This window comes from Leucoraja erinacea, chromosome 3 (assembly GCF_028641065.1).
Source record: "Leucoraja erinacea ecotype New England chromosome 3, Leri_hhj_1, whole genome shotgun sequence".
In the NCBI taxonomy this organism is placed as follows: domain Eukaryota; kingdom Metazoa; phylum Chordata; class Chondrichthyes; order Rajiformes; family Rajidae; genus Leucoraja; species Leucoraja erinaceus.
This window is the reverse complement of record NC_073379.1, coordinates 90,045,617-90,060,530: the sequence shown is the minus strand read 5'-3', so window position 1 is coordinate 90,060,530 and position 14,914 is coordinate 90,045,617. Positions and strand designations below refer to the sequence as shown.

General features: G+C 43.4%; 1 protein-coding gene across 10 annotated transcripts in view; it reads right to left on the bottom strand.

The window, feature by feature from the left end:
- Positions 1 to 7,143: 7,143 nt before the first annotated feature.
- sema6a (sema domain, transmembrane domain (TM), and cytoplasmic domain, (semaphorin) 6A) overlaps positions 7,144 to 14,914 on the bottom strand; it is a 105,947-nt gene continuing 98,176 nt past the window's right edge. For all 10 annotated transcript variants that reach the window (XM_055633155.1, XM_055633154.1, XM_055633150.1 and 7 more), the window contains one exon: positions 7,144 to 9,875. In XM_055633155.1, the coding sequence (XP_055489130.1) occupies positions 8,701 to 9,875 (1,175 nt within the window). In that variant the 3' untranslated portion in view covers positions 7,144 to 8,700. The remainder of the gene's footprint in view (positions 9,876 to 14,914) is intronic.

The following is a 14,914-nucleotide window of genomic DNA, read 5'->3' as shown; positions in this document are numbered from 1 at the left end:
GGGAAGATTGTATTAAATGCCGAGCTGTAATCAATGAATAACAGCCTGACATATGAGTTTTTGTTGTCCAAATGGTCCAGAGCGGAGTGGAGGGCCAGCGAGATCGCATCCGCCGTTGATCTGTTGTGGCGGTAAGCGAACTGCAGTGGGTCCAGGTTTTTGTCGAGGTAGGAGTTAATTTGCGCCATGATCAACCTCTCAAAGCACTTCATCACCATTGACGTTAGTGCCACTGGTCGATAGTCATTGAGGCACGTCGCCTATAGCTAAAATAAAACAATTCCTCTAGTTTGATGACCTGGAAAAGATCATCCACACATTCATCTCCTCCCACCTAGATTACTGCAACTCCCTTTACACTGGCATCAGCCAATCTTCCCTGTCCCGCCTGCAACTAGTCCAAAACGCCGCAGCGAGACTCCTGACGGGCACCCGAAAAAGGGACCACATCACCCCGATCCTGGCCTCTCTCCACTGGCTCCCTGTGCGGTTCCGTATAAACTTCAAGATTCTCCTCCATGTCTACAAAGCCCTCAACGGGCTTGCCCCCACCTACATAAAAAGTCTTCTCACCCACCACTCCACCTCCTTTGCGGTTGCAGCCCCTAGGCTGTGGAACAGCATCCCCTTTCCCATCAGAACTGCCCCCTCCATCGACTCTTTTAAGTCAAGACTAAAGATTTATCTATATTCCCAAGCCTTTCCTGACGTCCTCTGAGTGAGGGCTACATGTATATATGTATGGAGTTTATTTTGTTGTGCTATTCTTATAACAAATGTAAAGCACATTGGCCAACGAGAGTTGTTCTTTAAATGTGCTATATAAATAAATGTGACGACTTGACTTGACCTTACTCTTCTTGGGCACTGGTATAATTAATGCCCTTTTAAATCAGGTGGGAACCTCAGACCTCAGAAGTGAGAGGTTGAAAATGTCCGTAAAAACTCCAGCCAGTTGGTCCTCACAGGTTTTTAGAACACGACCAGGTATACCATCAGGTCCAGGCGCTTTTCGAGGGTTCACCCCTCTGAAGGATTTCCTGACGTTGGCCTCTGTGACTGTGACTGAAATATCATCACAGCAAATGGGGGCTCGGGAAGGCACATCAGTATTCTCCCTATCAAAGCGTGCGTAAAACACATTGAGCTCGTCAGGGAGTGATGTTTCGCCGACATTCGAGCTACTTCCTCGTTTCGCTTGTAGGAGGTGATTGCATTCAGGCCCCGCCACAGTTGCCGAACATCTGTCTCATCCTCCAGCTTGGAGCAGAAGTCCCTTTTGGCCTTTTTGTTGGCCTTACCAAGGTCGTATCTGGACTTCTTGTAGACCACTGTATCATCAGACATGAATGATTAACATTTCATCGAATGATGGCACACTGGACGAGAGTCAGTCTAGATTTTAATGCCAGAATTGCAGGAATGGACTTTGAGCTTAAGATCTACAGGTCGTTCCCGAGTTATTAATCCGCTAATTTTGGACACCCACCACATAAGTGAACAAGCGTTTGGGAGACCGGCAGGATTGATTTGCCAGTCGCTGTGGAGTTGCGAATATTTTCTCCTGGGTAGGAACGGGGCGTTTCCACACATCTTCCCTCCCCTCTGCCCCTATCACAACAATTGGGATTTGGTTCGAGCCGAGCAGAGCTGGGAGCACAGGGCAGACTCTCGCTCACTCACCGAGTCTGTGAGTCCGGCTGATGGCCGCTCTTCCCACGACTGCCCGCTCTCCGCGCACTGCTGTTTCTGCGATTCTCTCCCGCCCCCACACTGCTTTGGTTTATTTCCGTCTTTCAAACATTTCATGTCACCAACAGTTCCCAGGAGCGGATCCTGGGGGCTTCCTGGACAGCTTCAGCATGTGGGTAACTGAATCACAGCTGACAGCTTAAAGTATCAAAGTTTCACCTCAAACCAGATGTCAGGCATTCGATTATATTTAACAGAAAACCTTTGTAAATAGTAGCACAGTTTATCATGATTTATCTGTTGCCATTAAATAATTTTGGAAGAAATTATTTGTAGAGAAAGGATTGGTGTTTATTACTGTTGAACCATAATTTAACATTAAACATTTGCATTTTTCTTCATGGAAATTTATATTTAATAAATGACATGATATAGATGACTCAGTTTTCTGCTTTTCGTCTTAGTATATATTAAGATTTCCATGGGGATAATTTAGAATGTACTTTAGACTTTTAGAAATACTGCATGGAAACTGTCCCCCTCGGGCCACCGAGTCCGCATCGACCAGCTGTCACCCTGTCCACGCGTACTATCCTACACATTAGGGACAATTTACACAAGTCAATTAACCCACAAATCTGCACATCTTTGGAATGTGGGAGGTAACCTGAGCACCTGGAAAAACCCCACACGTCACAGGGAGAATGTACACATTCCATACAGACAGCACCCGAGGTCAGGGTCGAACCCGAGGTCTCCGGCGCTGTAAGCTCGACCGGTGAGCTACTGTGCCGTCCTTGATGCGCTTGCAGTTTAACGTTTGCCAATCAATGTTAAATTGATTGGCAAAACTTGCAACACTTTAAAATACAAAAGAGAAACTACATGTCGAAGTGGGTTTAGGGATGGGAGATTTACCAGGTGAGGATTTGCTGTGCTTTAATTCACAAGAGGACAATGGTGCTTGGTTTGAGTATCCTAGACTGCCTTCCCAAAGGTCTGTTGCACCCTGAGTTCTAAGAGCATCCGATTTAGTTCATTTCATTCACGTTCCTCAGTCTTGCTGAGGCCATGAGGTACCTGCCCAGTAATAATCCCACTCAGATCCAAGAATATCAACTCCTTACTTGCGAACCTGTGGATGTAATTTAGATGAAACACTTTTTCACACAGAGTGTTGTGAGTCTGTGGAATTCTCTGCCTCAGAGGGCGGTGGAGGCCGATTCTCTGGATACTTTCAAGAGAGAGCTAGATAGGGCTCTTAAAGATAGCGGAGTCAGGGGATATGGGGAGAAGGGAGGAACGGGGTTCTGATTGGGGATGATCAGCCATGATCACATTGAATGGCGGTGCTGGCTCGAAGGGCAAAATGGCCTACTCCTGCACCTATTGTCTATTGTCTATTAGTTCAGTAAGAGGGTGGCTGATCTTTATCTAAACTCTATCACTTTGTCTTGGTTCTTTAGCTCTTAATCCTCCAGCTCTTTCAGTTGGGTTGCTTCTTCCTTCTGAAGTGCAGGTTTCATTGCCTCGAATGCCGATCGGCAGCCGGATCAGATATGGAGAAGATCTTTTCACCGGACTTAGAAGCTGCTTGTAGAAAGACAATGACAGTAGAAATGGTATTCTGGAGTAATTAAATCAGGTCACCCTCCTTCATCCAAATCCGATTGACCTAAAATGCTTATTTTATAATTTGTTCTTCCATTGCCACACATAACCTTCATATTAATATGATGCACAACATTTTCATGTCCTTGACTATCAATGGCCTTGGTGCAGAATATCATCATTCTGGTATCTGATCAGCACATCCACGTGATTTTGCTTGTCCTAGATCATTGATGAATGACACAAAGTGCTACTAATTCTACCTTACATTCCTTGTGATGTTTGACCATCCTTTAGGGCAATGTGTACTTCTTCATAGGTGAGGACGAGGAAAGACTTTTCCTTCCCAGGAGTCAGAAGGAACTCTTGTAAAGATTGAAAATTATATAAACCAGAACTGTGGTCATGAATTGGCAGTGAAAATACAAGAAATAATTACACAGAGTGGAGGGACCAAGGTGCCTTTAGAGAGTGAGAACTCCATGATTTATATGGTATGTGATTTTTTATTGTGAGCTGCAAAGTGTTTTATGCTACATAATAGAATTAGTTCATGCATTGGCAACCAACGCACTTTCAGGCACTTCTTAAACGGAGGCTCAAACACTTCCCTCCACCAACACATTCATTCATCTTGCTGACTATGTTCTCCTTCAACTACACTCACAGCCCAAACTACAGATGGATATTTGTGCAATATCCAGAACAGTTCTTGTTTCAGCCTCACTAACCTTCCAGTCCCACCCCCCCTCCCCCTTTCCCCCCTACTCTTGTCCAGTATATCAATGACAGCACTGGAGCTTCCATCACTCAAATGGAGCTCAAAAACAGCATGACCTTTGCTCCCACTTTCCATTATCCCATCATGCTCTCACTTTCACATCGTCCATCTCTGACTGCTCCCTTAGATTTCTGGGTCTCTCTGACCCCATCTTGCGGATAGGTGAGTTGAAAGCACCCCTTAAAGCTCATAGACTCACAGCAATCTTGACTACACATAAGTCATCTATTACATATCGGAAAAAAACATGAGTGGGATAGTCTTTTCATCAGGAGAATGAAGCCCAAAGCTAGAGAGCAGAGGTTTATGGTAAAGGGGTAAGATTTAAAAGCGACCCCAGGGGCAACTTTTTCACACAGAGGGTGATCCCCAGATAGAACAAGCTACTAGAGGAAATGGTAGCGGCAGGCACAGTTATGACATTAAAACATTTTTGGACATGTACATGAACAGGAAAAGTTTGGAGGGAAATGGGCTGGGCACAACCAATGGACCAAATTGGTGAAGCAACTTGATCAGCATGGATGAGTTGGGCCGAAGGGCCTGTTTCCATACTGTTTGGTTCTATGACTGATGTTGCCATGTGAAATTATCTTCCAATAAATGCTCTGGGCCACACACACTGAAATGTCTTTAACGGGAAACTTCCTTTTTAGTTCCAGGTTCCAAATGAAGATCCCGCCTGGTCAATGTCTGTGTTTGAGTTTAGTTTATTATCATGTGTACTAACGTATAGTAATAAGCTTTTGTTGCATGCTAAACAGTCAGTGGAAAGACAATACATGATTACAATCGAGCGATCCACAGTATACAGATACATAATAAAGGGAATAATGTGAATAACGTTTAGTGCAAGATAAAGTCAGTAAAGTCCGATCAAAGATTGTCCGAGGGTCTCCAATGAGGTAGATAGTAGTTCAGGACCCCTCTCTAGTTGTTGATAGGATATTTCAGTTGTCTGATAACAGCTGGGAAGAAACTGTCCCCTGAACCTGGTGGTGAGCATTTTCATACTTTTTATACCTCTTGTCTGATGGGCGAGGGAAAAAGAGCGGGTATGACTCATCCTCGATTATGCTGCTGGCCTTGCCGAGGCAGTGTGAGATATAAATGGAGTAATGGAAGTGAGGTTGGTTTGTGTGATGGTCTGGACTGCGTCCAGAATTGTAATTCTCTGCAATTTCTTGCTGTCTTGGATGGAGCAGTTCCTAAACCATCCCGATGAAATGCTATATGCGGAAATTGGTAAGTTGGCCAGTGAGTTGCTAATGGCCAATGTGTTGAACTGCCCTTGATTATTTTCCAAACCTACTAACTGAGCAGCTCTTGAGGCACCCGTCTCTTCCCTACCCTGACCATCTGTACAAATACAACACCCCTACTCCTCTCCCCACCACCCTTTGCCCCCCAACCTCCATCCACATCTACCTGCCCTTGATCCTCTCCACCCAGTCCTGACTCTGCTCCCATCCCCATCCCCAGTTCTAGCTGCACAATAACCCCCTCGCACCCCTCTTTTTCCAAGTTATCAGCTCCCCCCAAAACCCCTCCCCACTGCTTGCCATGCACCCCTTCAAAGTGCTTAACCATTACCAGTTAGCTTATGTTTGATCCCACTACAAGCTTACAGAATGATTGAAATGGTATGTGCAAATCCACAGCAGGGAATTCAAACAAATTGGTCATTATACTCAAAAATCACGACAGTAAAGAAAGAGTTGTGAGATCTGGAACATTTTACCGTGTTTGGTGCAGTGCTGTGGTTATTTTTTAAAGTCGCATTTAAAGGATATTTTTGTTCCACTCTAAAAGATTTGTCTTGGCTTCTGGACGAGAGTGTTCAGTTGAGAAAAAAGTTAGAATGGATCATTGTTCTATCACCCAAAACAGTAATTCAATATAAATAGGATACAGATGTGTTGTGACAAATTAAATGCATACCAAACTATGAAATCAATCGGATGCTAATGCAACAATCAAGCAGCTCTGGAAGAATCATGACACGCAAACCAACAAAACAACAGCAGAGCAGTCTGTTTTATTACATTATGTAATAATTAAAGAGTTTTTTTTACAACATACATTTGAGTTGTGAACTGGATGTTAGAGAGATGGAGCCGTGGGAAAGAGATTGTGCCAACATCACACTATTTTACATTTTACACAACCAGTGTTCGACTCTTGTATCCAAGAGTTTATATCAAAGGTGAGCTTCAAAAGGCACACGTAGGGGCAAAGAGGATCAACAAGGACACTGCCAGGAAAGAGAAGGCAGCAAACAGCACACTACTATTCATTTATTTCAGGGCATTATGCTTTGAATCAAATCAATGGTTGTGAGTACAATACTGGCCTCTCAATATGAACTCATCGGGTTTATTTTTGCATAAAATGTACTGTGGTGAATTTCTCAAGTTGAAATGATAAGAATGTATTAAAATTGCACTCCACACAGCATGAACATAAAGAAGGCATGAGAAACAGCAAACGAAGTTTGCTCGAAACATACAAAGTTAACAATTTATTTTAAAAAGTTGTTTTGAAGGAATGCATCAATGCTAGTCAACTTAATAACGTTCTGCAAATAGAGGACACAGAAGTTGAATGTGTATGCACCCTTGTTACACACTTTGGTCTAGTTCCTTCGGTAATTATCCAGCTACCATGCTAAACTCTAACCAACTTGCAAGTAGGTGTCCAAATGAGGAAAACTGTAAAGGCAGGTAAGTACAAAAAGTAATAAAAAGGAAGATTCATTCAGCACAGTTGATAAAAACCTTATTTCTATGACATGTTGACAATTATTAAACAGGTAAGAACACTCAATTCAACGTGCATGACAAACTGAAAAATGTAAAATAAAAGTAGTAATTAGAAACACTTGCACCAAAAGGTTTCACTATCCTTCTGGCTGCACTTATTAAAGCAGTGTTACCACAGCAGGAGCCAGCCTGCTTTAAGACTGCTTTGCCAATTCACTAACATTTACAATGTAGGTTTAGTGGAGCCTTGAATTGAGGCACTGACCAACTGGATAACTGATCAGATCATAGCCATGTCACTGATAGAAACATTATTAAAGCACGTTCCATCTTTCCGAATTAGCCAGTGGGAATACTGTATGTTCAATTACAGTACAGAAATAAAGATGAAAGGGAACACACCCAGAGAATTGTGGGTGAGCTTGAAATCTTCTGCAATTGTCGCATGTTGGGAGGGGAGGATTGGCACGGCTGTGCGACTCGTATGTCGCTGTGTCCGGATTTTTCCGGGACTCAAGCTTGAATATTCTGTGAGAGTCAAATTATTCCAATTGGGATGGAAAATTTAGCAAAAAAAATTTTTTTTTTAAGTGGGGAATTATTTGCACATTACTAGCTAGAACTGTACATAATTGTTGTTGTAAGGCACAAATTTACACATGGAAAAAGAGGCTTGCCACACAGATGTATTCCTAGTTAGAACCAGCATGATAGAAGTATGCACTGTTGATGCACTGTAACAGCTTGTCTTTCAGCAGGCTCCACCCATTGCTGTGCCACGTGCAAAATTAAGTTTTGCTGCCACACAATGTGCCAGTTTCTACTTTGCAAGTATGAACTACTGACAAAACCAACCCGCTGTTAAATGCTTAGACATCCTCTGAATAATAGATGGCGCCTCCACCTGTGTGCACGGTTATCTGAGTTTCTTTCCTTTCCTGTTCGAGTCCTCAGGGGAACAAACTTGGACATTTTCATTGATGCACTCCCCCATTCAGCTCACCAAGAAATGAACCTGTCACAATAAAATAAATAGCCCCTTTCTTTGCTTCTCCCCTCCCCAAGCACCTTGATAACCCAACCAGCAGCTGAGTAGAAACACTGCACTCAGTATGCCACCTCCATATTGTTAGTGGACAGTTATCTTTAAAAAAAAAAGTATTGAATGTCTCCAGTTAATTGACTTGACTTAAATAATTACAAACATTACATTTTAGACTTTTTTCAGATTTTTTTTAAAGAATATCCATAAATTCATTTGAAGGAGTCAGTCATATTTGAAATAGCACTTAAATAATAAATACCAGGAGCTATTAGTGTTAAGTCACATTAATCATTACAAGGACAATAGCAGAGATGTAGGCCAAAGCCTTGCCAAAATGGCTGATATCTGCTTCAGCCAAGCGAATATAACACTGAGAGGCATTTCACAGTATCTGAGACTATCTGCAAACAGTAAACTTCAGCTATTGTTAAGTCTGAGTCAACATCTTCAGTGCTTTGTTTTTGAAACTCATCTCCCTAAAGGGCAGTTGCTGTAGAGTCAAGGAGACATTACACGTTTGCCGCAGTTTTGTGCTTTAGGCTCATCGTCCCATTGTTCTGTTCATGTGCATCAATCATAAATCCCCGTAGATGGAAGTTCCACAGCTGCTAACCCCACCTTTCAACTGCTGAGTTCAGTAGCTGCATCAATCGCAAGTAAATATTCCACTTTTCCCAGGGAGAAGGGATAAGTATTCTCAGCTTAACAACAGCTCTTCTTTTAAAAAGAAAAACACAAAACTAGTGTTGCAGTTGCAAAGCACTGACTCAGAAAGCAGGGTCCACACCATTTTGTACTTCCCACTGTGATTATGTACATGTGTCATTTGCTTTGATGGAAGCTGAATGGGGACCAAATGTGGGTTTTGGTGGAACATCTGGTTTTATGGAGGGCGTGCGTTTCAGCCCCAGTCTTGGCAGAGAGTTGTATGGTGCTGTGATGCTGGATCTCCTAGACACGGTCACAGCCTGCGTCTGAGATTGGCCTGCATTAACCAGCATGGAGTCTACTCTTTGCGGTGCAGGGGGAGGGTTCTCTCCTCTGTTAAAACTCTGGTTTCTGGAGAGATGGGAGGAATTGGAAGAGTTAGTATTGTAGTTTCGTTTGAAGGCAGATGTTTGAGGATTTCTCTGCAATGAATTGCTGGGATAGTTTCGCTTGTATTCGATTGCATACGAAGGGGAAGGAACATCCAGCCTCTTGCTCAGAGCATTCTGAGTCAGCCCAGAATTAGCGGAGCCGAGTGAGGCTTCTCTCTGAGGAACTTTTGGTGGCACATGGTCATGGTTTGCAACCAGTCCATGGCAGGGGCTTTTTATACTTCTGTATTCCAGTGTGGCGTTCTGATCTTCAATAGTGATTTGCGCCATTTCCGATCGGTGCCCTTGATCGCCATAGTCGTGCTGGAAGCTCTGCTGCGTGGTAGGGAGGACCACAACACTCGGAATGTGGTTGGGGGAGGCACGGAGGGGAAGATCCATGGGAATCACTGGCGACCCCATGGAGGCCAGGTCTTTAGTGCAGGCATTGATTAGGTTCTGGTTCCTCTCCCACTGGCTGCTGCCACGGCTCAGTTTTCGCTTTTGCTGCAAGGTTGGCGTTGACTCTGGAGTGGGCAGGGCCGTCAGGTCCAAATGGTGCTGATCGGCTTTGATCAGTATCTTAGTCGTGCCATTTGGTGTTACGATTTTACCGTTGTGCATCAGAGGAGTGAGCAGAGCTTCTGGCTTTGGATCCTTTGTCTGAGCATCAAACAGGACCCCGAGCTTCGTGACACTGGCCATGGAATCCTTGCGAGATCGAGGCAGGTCTTTCTCTTTCCTTTGGTCCACATCAATGTCCCGACGGCGGTGATCGCAAATGCAGTAAACAATTATTCCTGAGAAAATTGCCCCCATGACAAAGGCGAGAATAACTGCAATAGCCAAAAGGGTGACTGGAACAAGCTGATCATGACCCTTGAGGTAACTTTCACGGATTACTCCTGAAACATTAGATGGTAGACAGAATTTAGTTGACAGGAAAATCATTTCTATTCTCTTATAAAGACAAAAGCCATTGTTAACGTTAATATGTATGTGATTATTGTCACTTCCAATAATTAGATTTTCACCTCCGGGGGTAACCCCTTAGAATAAAATGATATATACCAAACCATCCTTTTCAGTCAATCAAAATCTGGCAAGATAATAAAACACCTTTAGTACCTTTGAAACCTTTTTATGCAATAAAGTACAATGCAAAATAATTAAAAATTCAAACCGAACATTTGCCAATTTTCTGCTGCTCCAATGAGTGAAACGCCAGCCAAGGTCTGGTTATGCAGTTTTACAGACCAGGAAAGGCCAGCTCCTGGTCCCAGTGTACGATGAGCAATGAATCTTAAATAGGCTACGTGTGGAAATGCCATCATTGGTTTTGCTCCTTGACTAGCAAGGATGAATTACAAATGTGTTCAGACTTTGACACTGACAGCAATCTTCTTCCCTGACTCCCCTTTCACATCCGATCCCCACATCCCTTGATTGCTCTGGAAACCAAATACCGATCAACTATAGCCTTGAATATATTTAACGACTGAGCATCCGCACCTCTCTGAGATTGAGTCTTCCAACTATTTACCATCTTCTAGAGTAATCCATCTTCCTAACCTAAATCCTAATTGTCCAAGCACTTTATCCTGAAACCATGCTTCCCTAGTTCTTGACTCCAATTAAGAGAAACAACCTCATAGAATTCACTCTGTCAAGCCTCTTCTTAAATTTAGACACAAGGAACTGCAGATGCTGGAATCTTGATTAAAACACAAAGTGCTGGAGTAACTCAGCAGGTCAGGCAGCATCTCTGAAGGACATGGATAGACGATGTTCAAGTTCGGGATCATTCTTCAGATCCTAAAGTCTGAAGAAGAGTCCTGAATCAGGTCTGACCTTGCTTCCAGAAATGCTGCCTGATGTGCCAAGTTACAACAGCACTTTGTGTATTAATATTGTTATGTTTAACGGGATCTTCACTCCTTCTGCTATACCCAAAATCATGTAATCCTATTCTATTTAATCTATTTCAAATCTCAGTCTTCTCAGGAGTTGTTCTCAAGTAAATAGCCAGAACCTTTTTCCCAGCATTGAAATGTCAAACTCTAGATGGCATAGATTTAAGGTGAGTGTGGCAAAGTTTAAAGGAGATGTGTGCTGCAAGTTTTTTAATGCAGAATGGTCGGTGGGTGCAACATGAGGTGGTGATAAGAGGCAGGTACGATCTTGGCATTTAAGACGCTTTTACATAGGCACATAGACCGTGGGCTGAGGTGCTTTTTCGTTTCATTTCGTGCCCCAAATCACGTATCTACCTGTATTTATAACATATTGTGTAAAAGTATTATAGAAATCATAACTGAAACCCGTCAAGAACAAAACCTGCACATATTTTTTAAATATGAGAAAAACCTCCAATTTTCCAAGTAGTAATTGTCCAATCAAAGCACGTTTGCCATTGGATCGGACGGCAATTGACCAATCACGTGCTTTGTTTCATGCGAGCTAGGCTGCGAGCACACTGGGATCATGGCTGCCTGCTAAAACATCACAATAGCAAGGTTTCGAAGGAAGAAAGGTAATGCAACACTTGCTGATAATTTTGTTTTATAACTGATTTATCTTTGTAAAGTTATGATGTTGTGAAATGTGAAATAAAATTGATAAATAAAAGTGTAGAGCTAGGATTAGGATCAGGGTTAGCGTTAAGGGCAGGGTCAGGGTTGGGGCTAGGGTTAGTGTCAGGGTTAGGGTTAGACATTTTCCTCTCAGTTGAAGAGGGTTAGGGCTAGGGCAGGGGTCAGCAACCTACGGCCCACGGGCCAGGTCCTGCCGTAACCAGAAAACATCCAGCCCGCAGGCGTTTTATTCCTCTGAGAACTTCTGTGATGGAGCTGGCGCTATGGGGATGCTGAAGGCGGCCCTGGGCCAAGCTGAGCAGCAGGGGGCAAGAGAGGGGGTCAGTCAGCCGGGCTATCGGCCAGGGTGGATGCAGTGAGGGGCCGGTCGGGCTGTCGGCCGGCTGGTGTTGCAGCAAGCGAGCGGGCGGACTGACGGAGCTGGCGCTCGGGCGGTGTGCAGGGCAGTGCTGCTCCCCACCATGTTGACATTCGGTATAATCGTGGCATCGGGTGGGCCGCTGCTGATTTTTCAGAAGGGCATGCTGGCTGAAGCGGACGCGTTGAGCGGCCACACGTACGGAGCCCGGAGCCGGTCCCAAAGCGGTCCAGCTCCAACTGTGGACAACTCTGGAAGGGGGGGCGAGTTAGGGTTAGGGTTAGGCATTTTCCTCTCAGTGTAAGATGCCTTAGCCTTCCCCCAGCCTGGCACTGCCCCAGTCCCACTATGACTTGACCCCCACTCTGCACACTGGCAGTCAGTGGGATTCAGTATACTGGGGAACACACAGGATCTATCCTCACCCATTAATTAGCCAGGTTCAGGTGCCGGTGAAACCCGGGACCTCTGCGGCAGTCCTGCATTCAATATTCCCTATATATTATTGAGCACAAGAGGGTGCTGTTACTTTTTCTAATTAGCTTTATTAATTAGTGTGCAACGTTTTGCATTGACGAGTTATGAATTCCTTATCAATTATGTTTTATCTAAATCTGTGCCAAATTTCAAGTAGATTACAGACATGGGTCACGAAAGTTAAAATCTAAATCCCTTTTGGCACCTCGGCCCACGGCCTAACATGGATATGCAGGATTATGGAGTATATGAATCAGATGCAGGCAGAGAAATTAGTTAGCTTAGCATCATGTTTGGCATAAACAACATGTGCCGAAGGGCCTGTTCCTGTGCTGTGCTTTATGTTCTAAACATTTCCTGCCTCGACTTTCAGAACAAAACTATATTCCTTGGACTAGATATGATCTCATCAGAGCCTGGAGTAAGTTTTCCTTACTTTGCCCCTCCAACTCCCCTGAAATTAAAAAAATTATAACTGTTCTTGCTACTTCCACATTCTGCGTACTAACCTTGTGCAGTTGATGTATGTGTGATAGATACAACAAGTGTTTTGCTGCTAAAGATTGGACATTGAGGTAAAGTTCTTGTATTTCTGGATCTACAATTTATTCAGTTATCCTTTCAGGTGTGGAATGGAAAAACGTCTTCAATAATGACTTGCTACTTGTTTAACGGAGCGACTCCAGTACACTATAATGTTTCAATTTCACACACACATGGAGCAGATTTTTTTTCTCAGTAATTGCTAGCTCTGATCCCATATCTGCCTGATTCCAGTTTAAGTGCGTGGTCAAGAAACACAATGATGGGAGTGTAATTTATGAAATTGGAAGGCTATTCACTCTAGTATGAAAAACAGTAAGAGACTCTGTTTTAACTGGTAATAATCTTGTGAAAGGTCCAAATATGAAACGCATTAGTTTAGTTTAGTTTGGAGATACACTCCGGAACAGGCAGGCCCTAAGTCCGCGCGGACCAGTGATCCCCGCTACACTAGCACGCACTATACACAAAGCCAATTAACCTACAAACCTGCACATCATTGGAATGTGGGAGGAAACTGGTGCACCTGGGGAAAACCCATGTGGTCACAGGGGGAAACATACAAACCACACAGACAGCACCCATGCTCAGGCTTAGATACATAGAAATTCAAATTTATGTAAATTGAGACCTCCCATAAATAGCAGGCCAGACTTATTCATTCACTAAAAAATCACAAGATTTTTTCTCAATGCAATGCAAGTTCAGTAATGACTAAAACTGAAAATCAGGAAATCCTACTAGAGTTACACAAAGTCAGCTATTTATACTCAGGCATCCCCCATGTATCTGATGTGGAAGGGTTTGTTGGCCCTTATTGCAAAGAGTTAGGGGCAGAAGAGTAAAGAAATTTAGCTGCATTTGCACAGGGCATTCGAAGATCCTCAACTCAGTGAGAGACATTCTTTGGTGTGCCCGAAACACGTTGGCCTCCCAGCACAGCGAGATACCTGTCAGTGAATGATGCTGACTAGCCCATTCCAGACTGCAGTAGTACATGCTCAAGGGCTTGCTGAAGCTCGGTGCAGCCAACGCCAAGGCACTGTAGGGAAGAACCACAGTTTAGGGTACTTCCGCTGCTGGACATTGAGGGGCAGAGTCCAGTGGGGACTCCCCTCAAGCAAGAGGAGGAATATCATCCCACATGGGTGGCAAGGGTGTTTTGTTTAAAGATAGGTGTGAACACTACTCAGCATGACACTAATGAATGTATAGATGCTGAAAATGTCTCAAGAGATTTTGCAGTTATTTATTTGTATTCTGAATAAAAAATAACTTTCAAAAATTTTTTAAATGGTAGGACCATAATAAAATAGTTTCATTTGCCACAGACATAGCCCGACCTGCTGAGCATTTCCACCATTTCCTATTTTCAAATTTCAGTATTTGCTGTTTTATTTTTCATTTTCATTTTCTTGGCAAGACCATGCCTAGAAAATCATTTGAATCTTGGTCCTGTTAGCTAATTACACCTGTTTTAGATATAATGCACTGTAGATTAATGAGATTGATTCCTGTAATAATAGGTTGTGCTCAAACAGAGATTGAGTAGCATTAGCTCATATTCAGTGTTCAGGAGATGGACAGGCAATTTCATTGCAACCCTTTATAAATTGTTACAGTGGATGATCACAGGTTGTTCACTCAGGCTGGAGGGGTAAGAACTATGGGATATAAGCTTAGAAATTTGTTCATGAGTCAATAACGCCACATAATTTCCCCCCTACAATCATTCTGAAGAAGGGTCTCGACCAGAAACGACACCTATCCATGTTCTCCAGAGATGCTGCCTGATCCGCTGAGTTACTCCAGCACTTTGTGTTCCGATGAAAATTAACCAGCATCTGCAGTTCTTTGTTTCTTGCAGCTTACATAGAATATAAAGGTTGGGGTGTTATGTTGCATCTTTAGAAAACAATGGTTAAACTGCACTTGGAGTATTGTGTGCAGTTCTGGTGGCCACATTATAGGA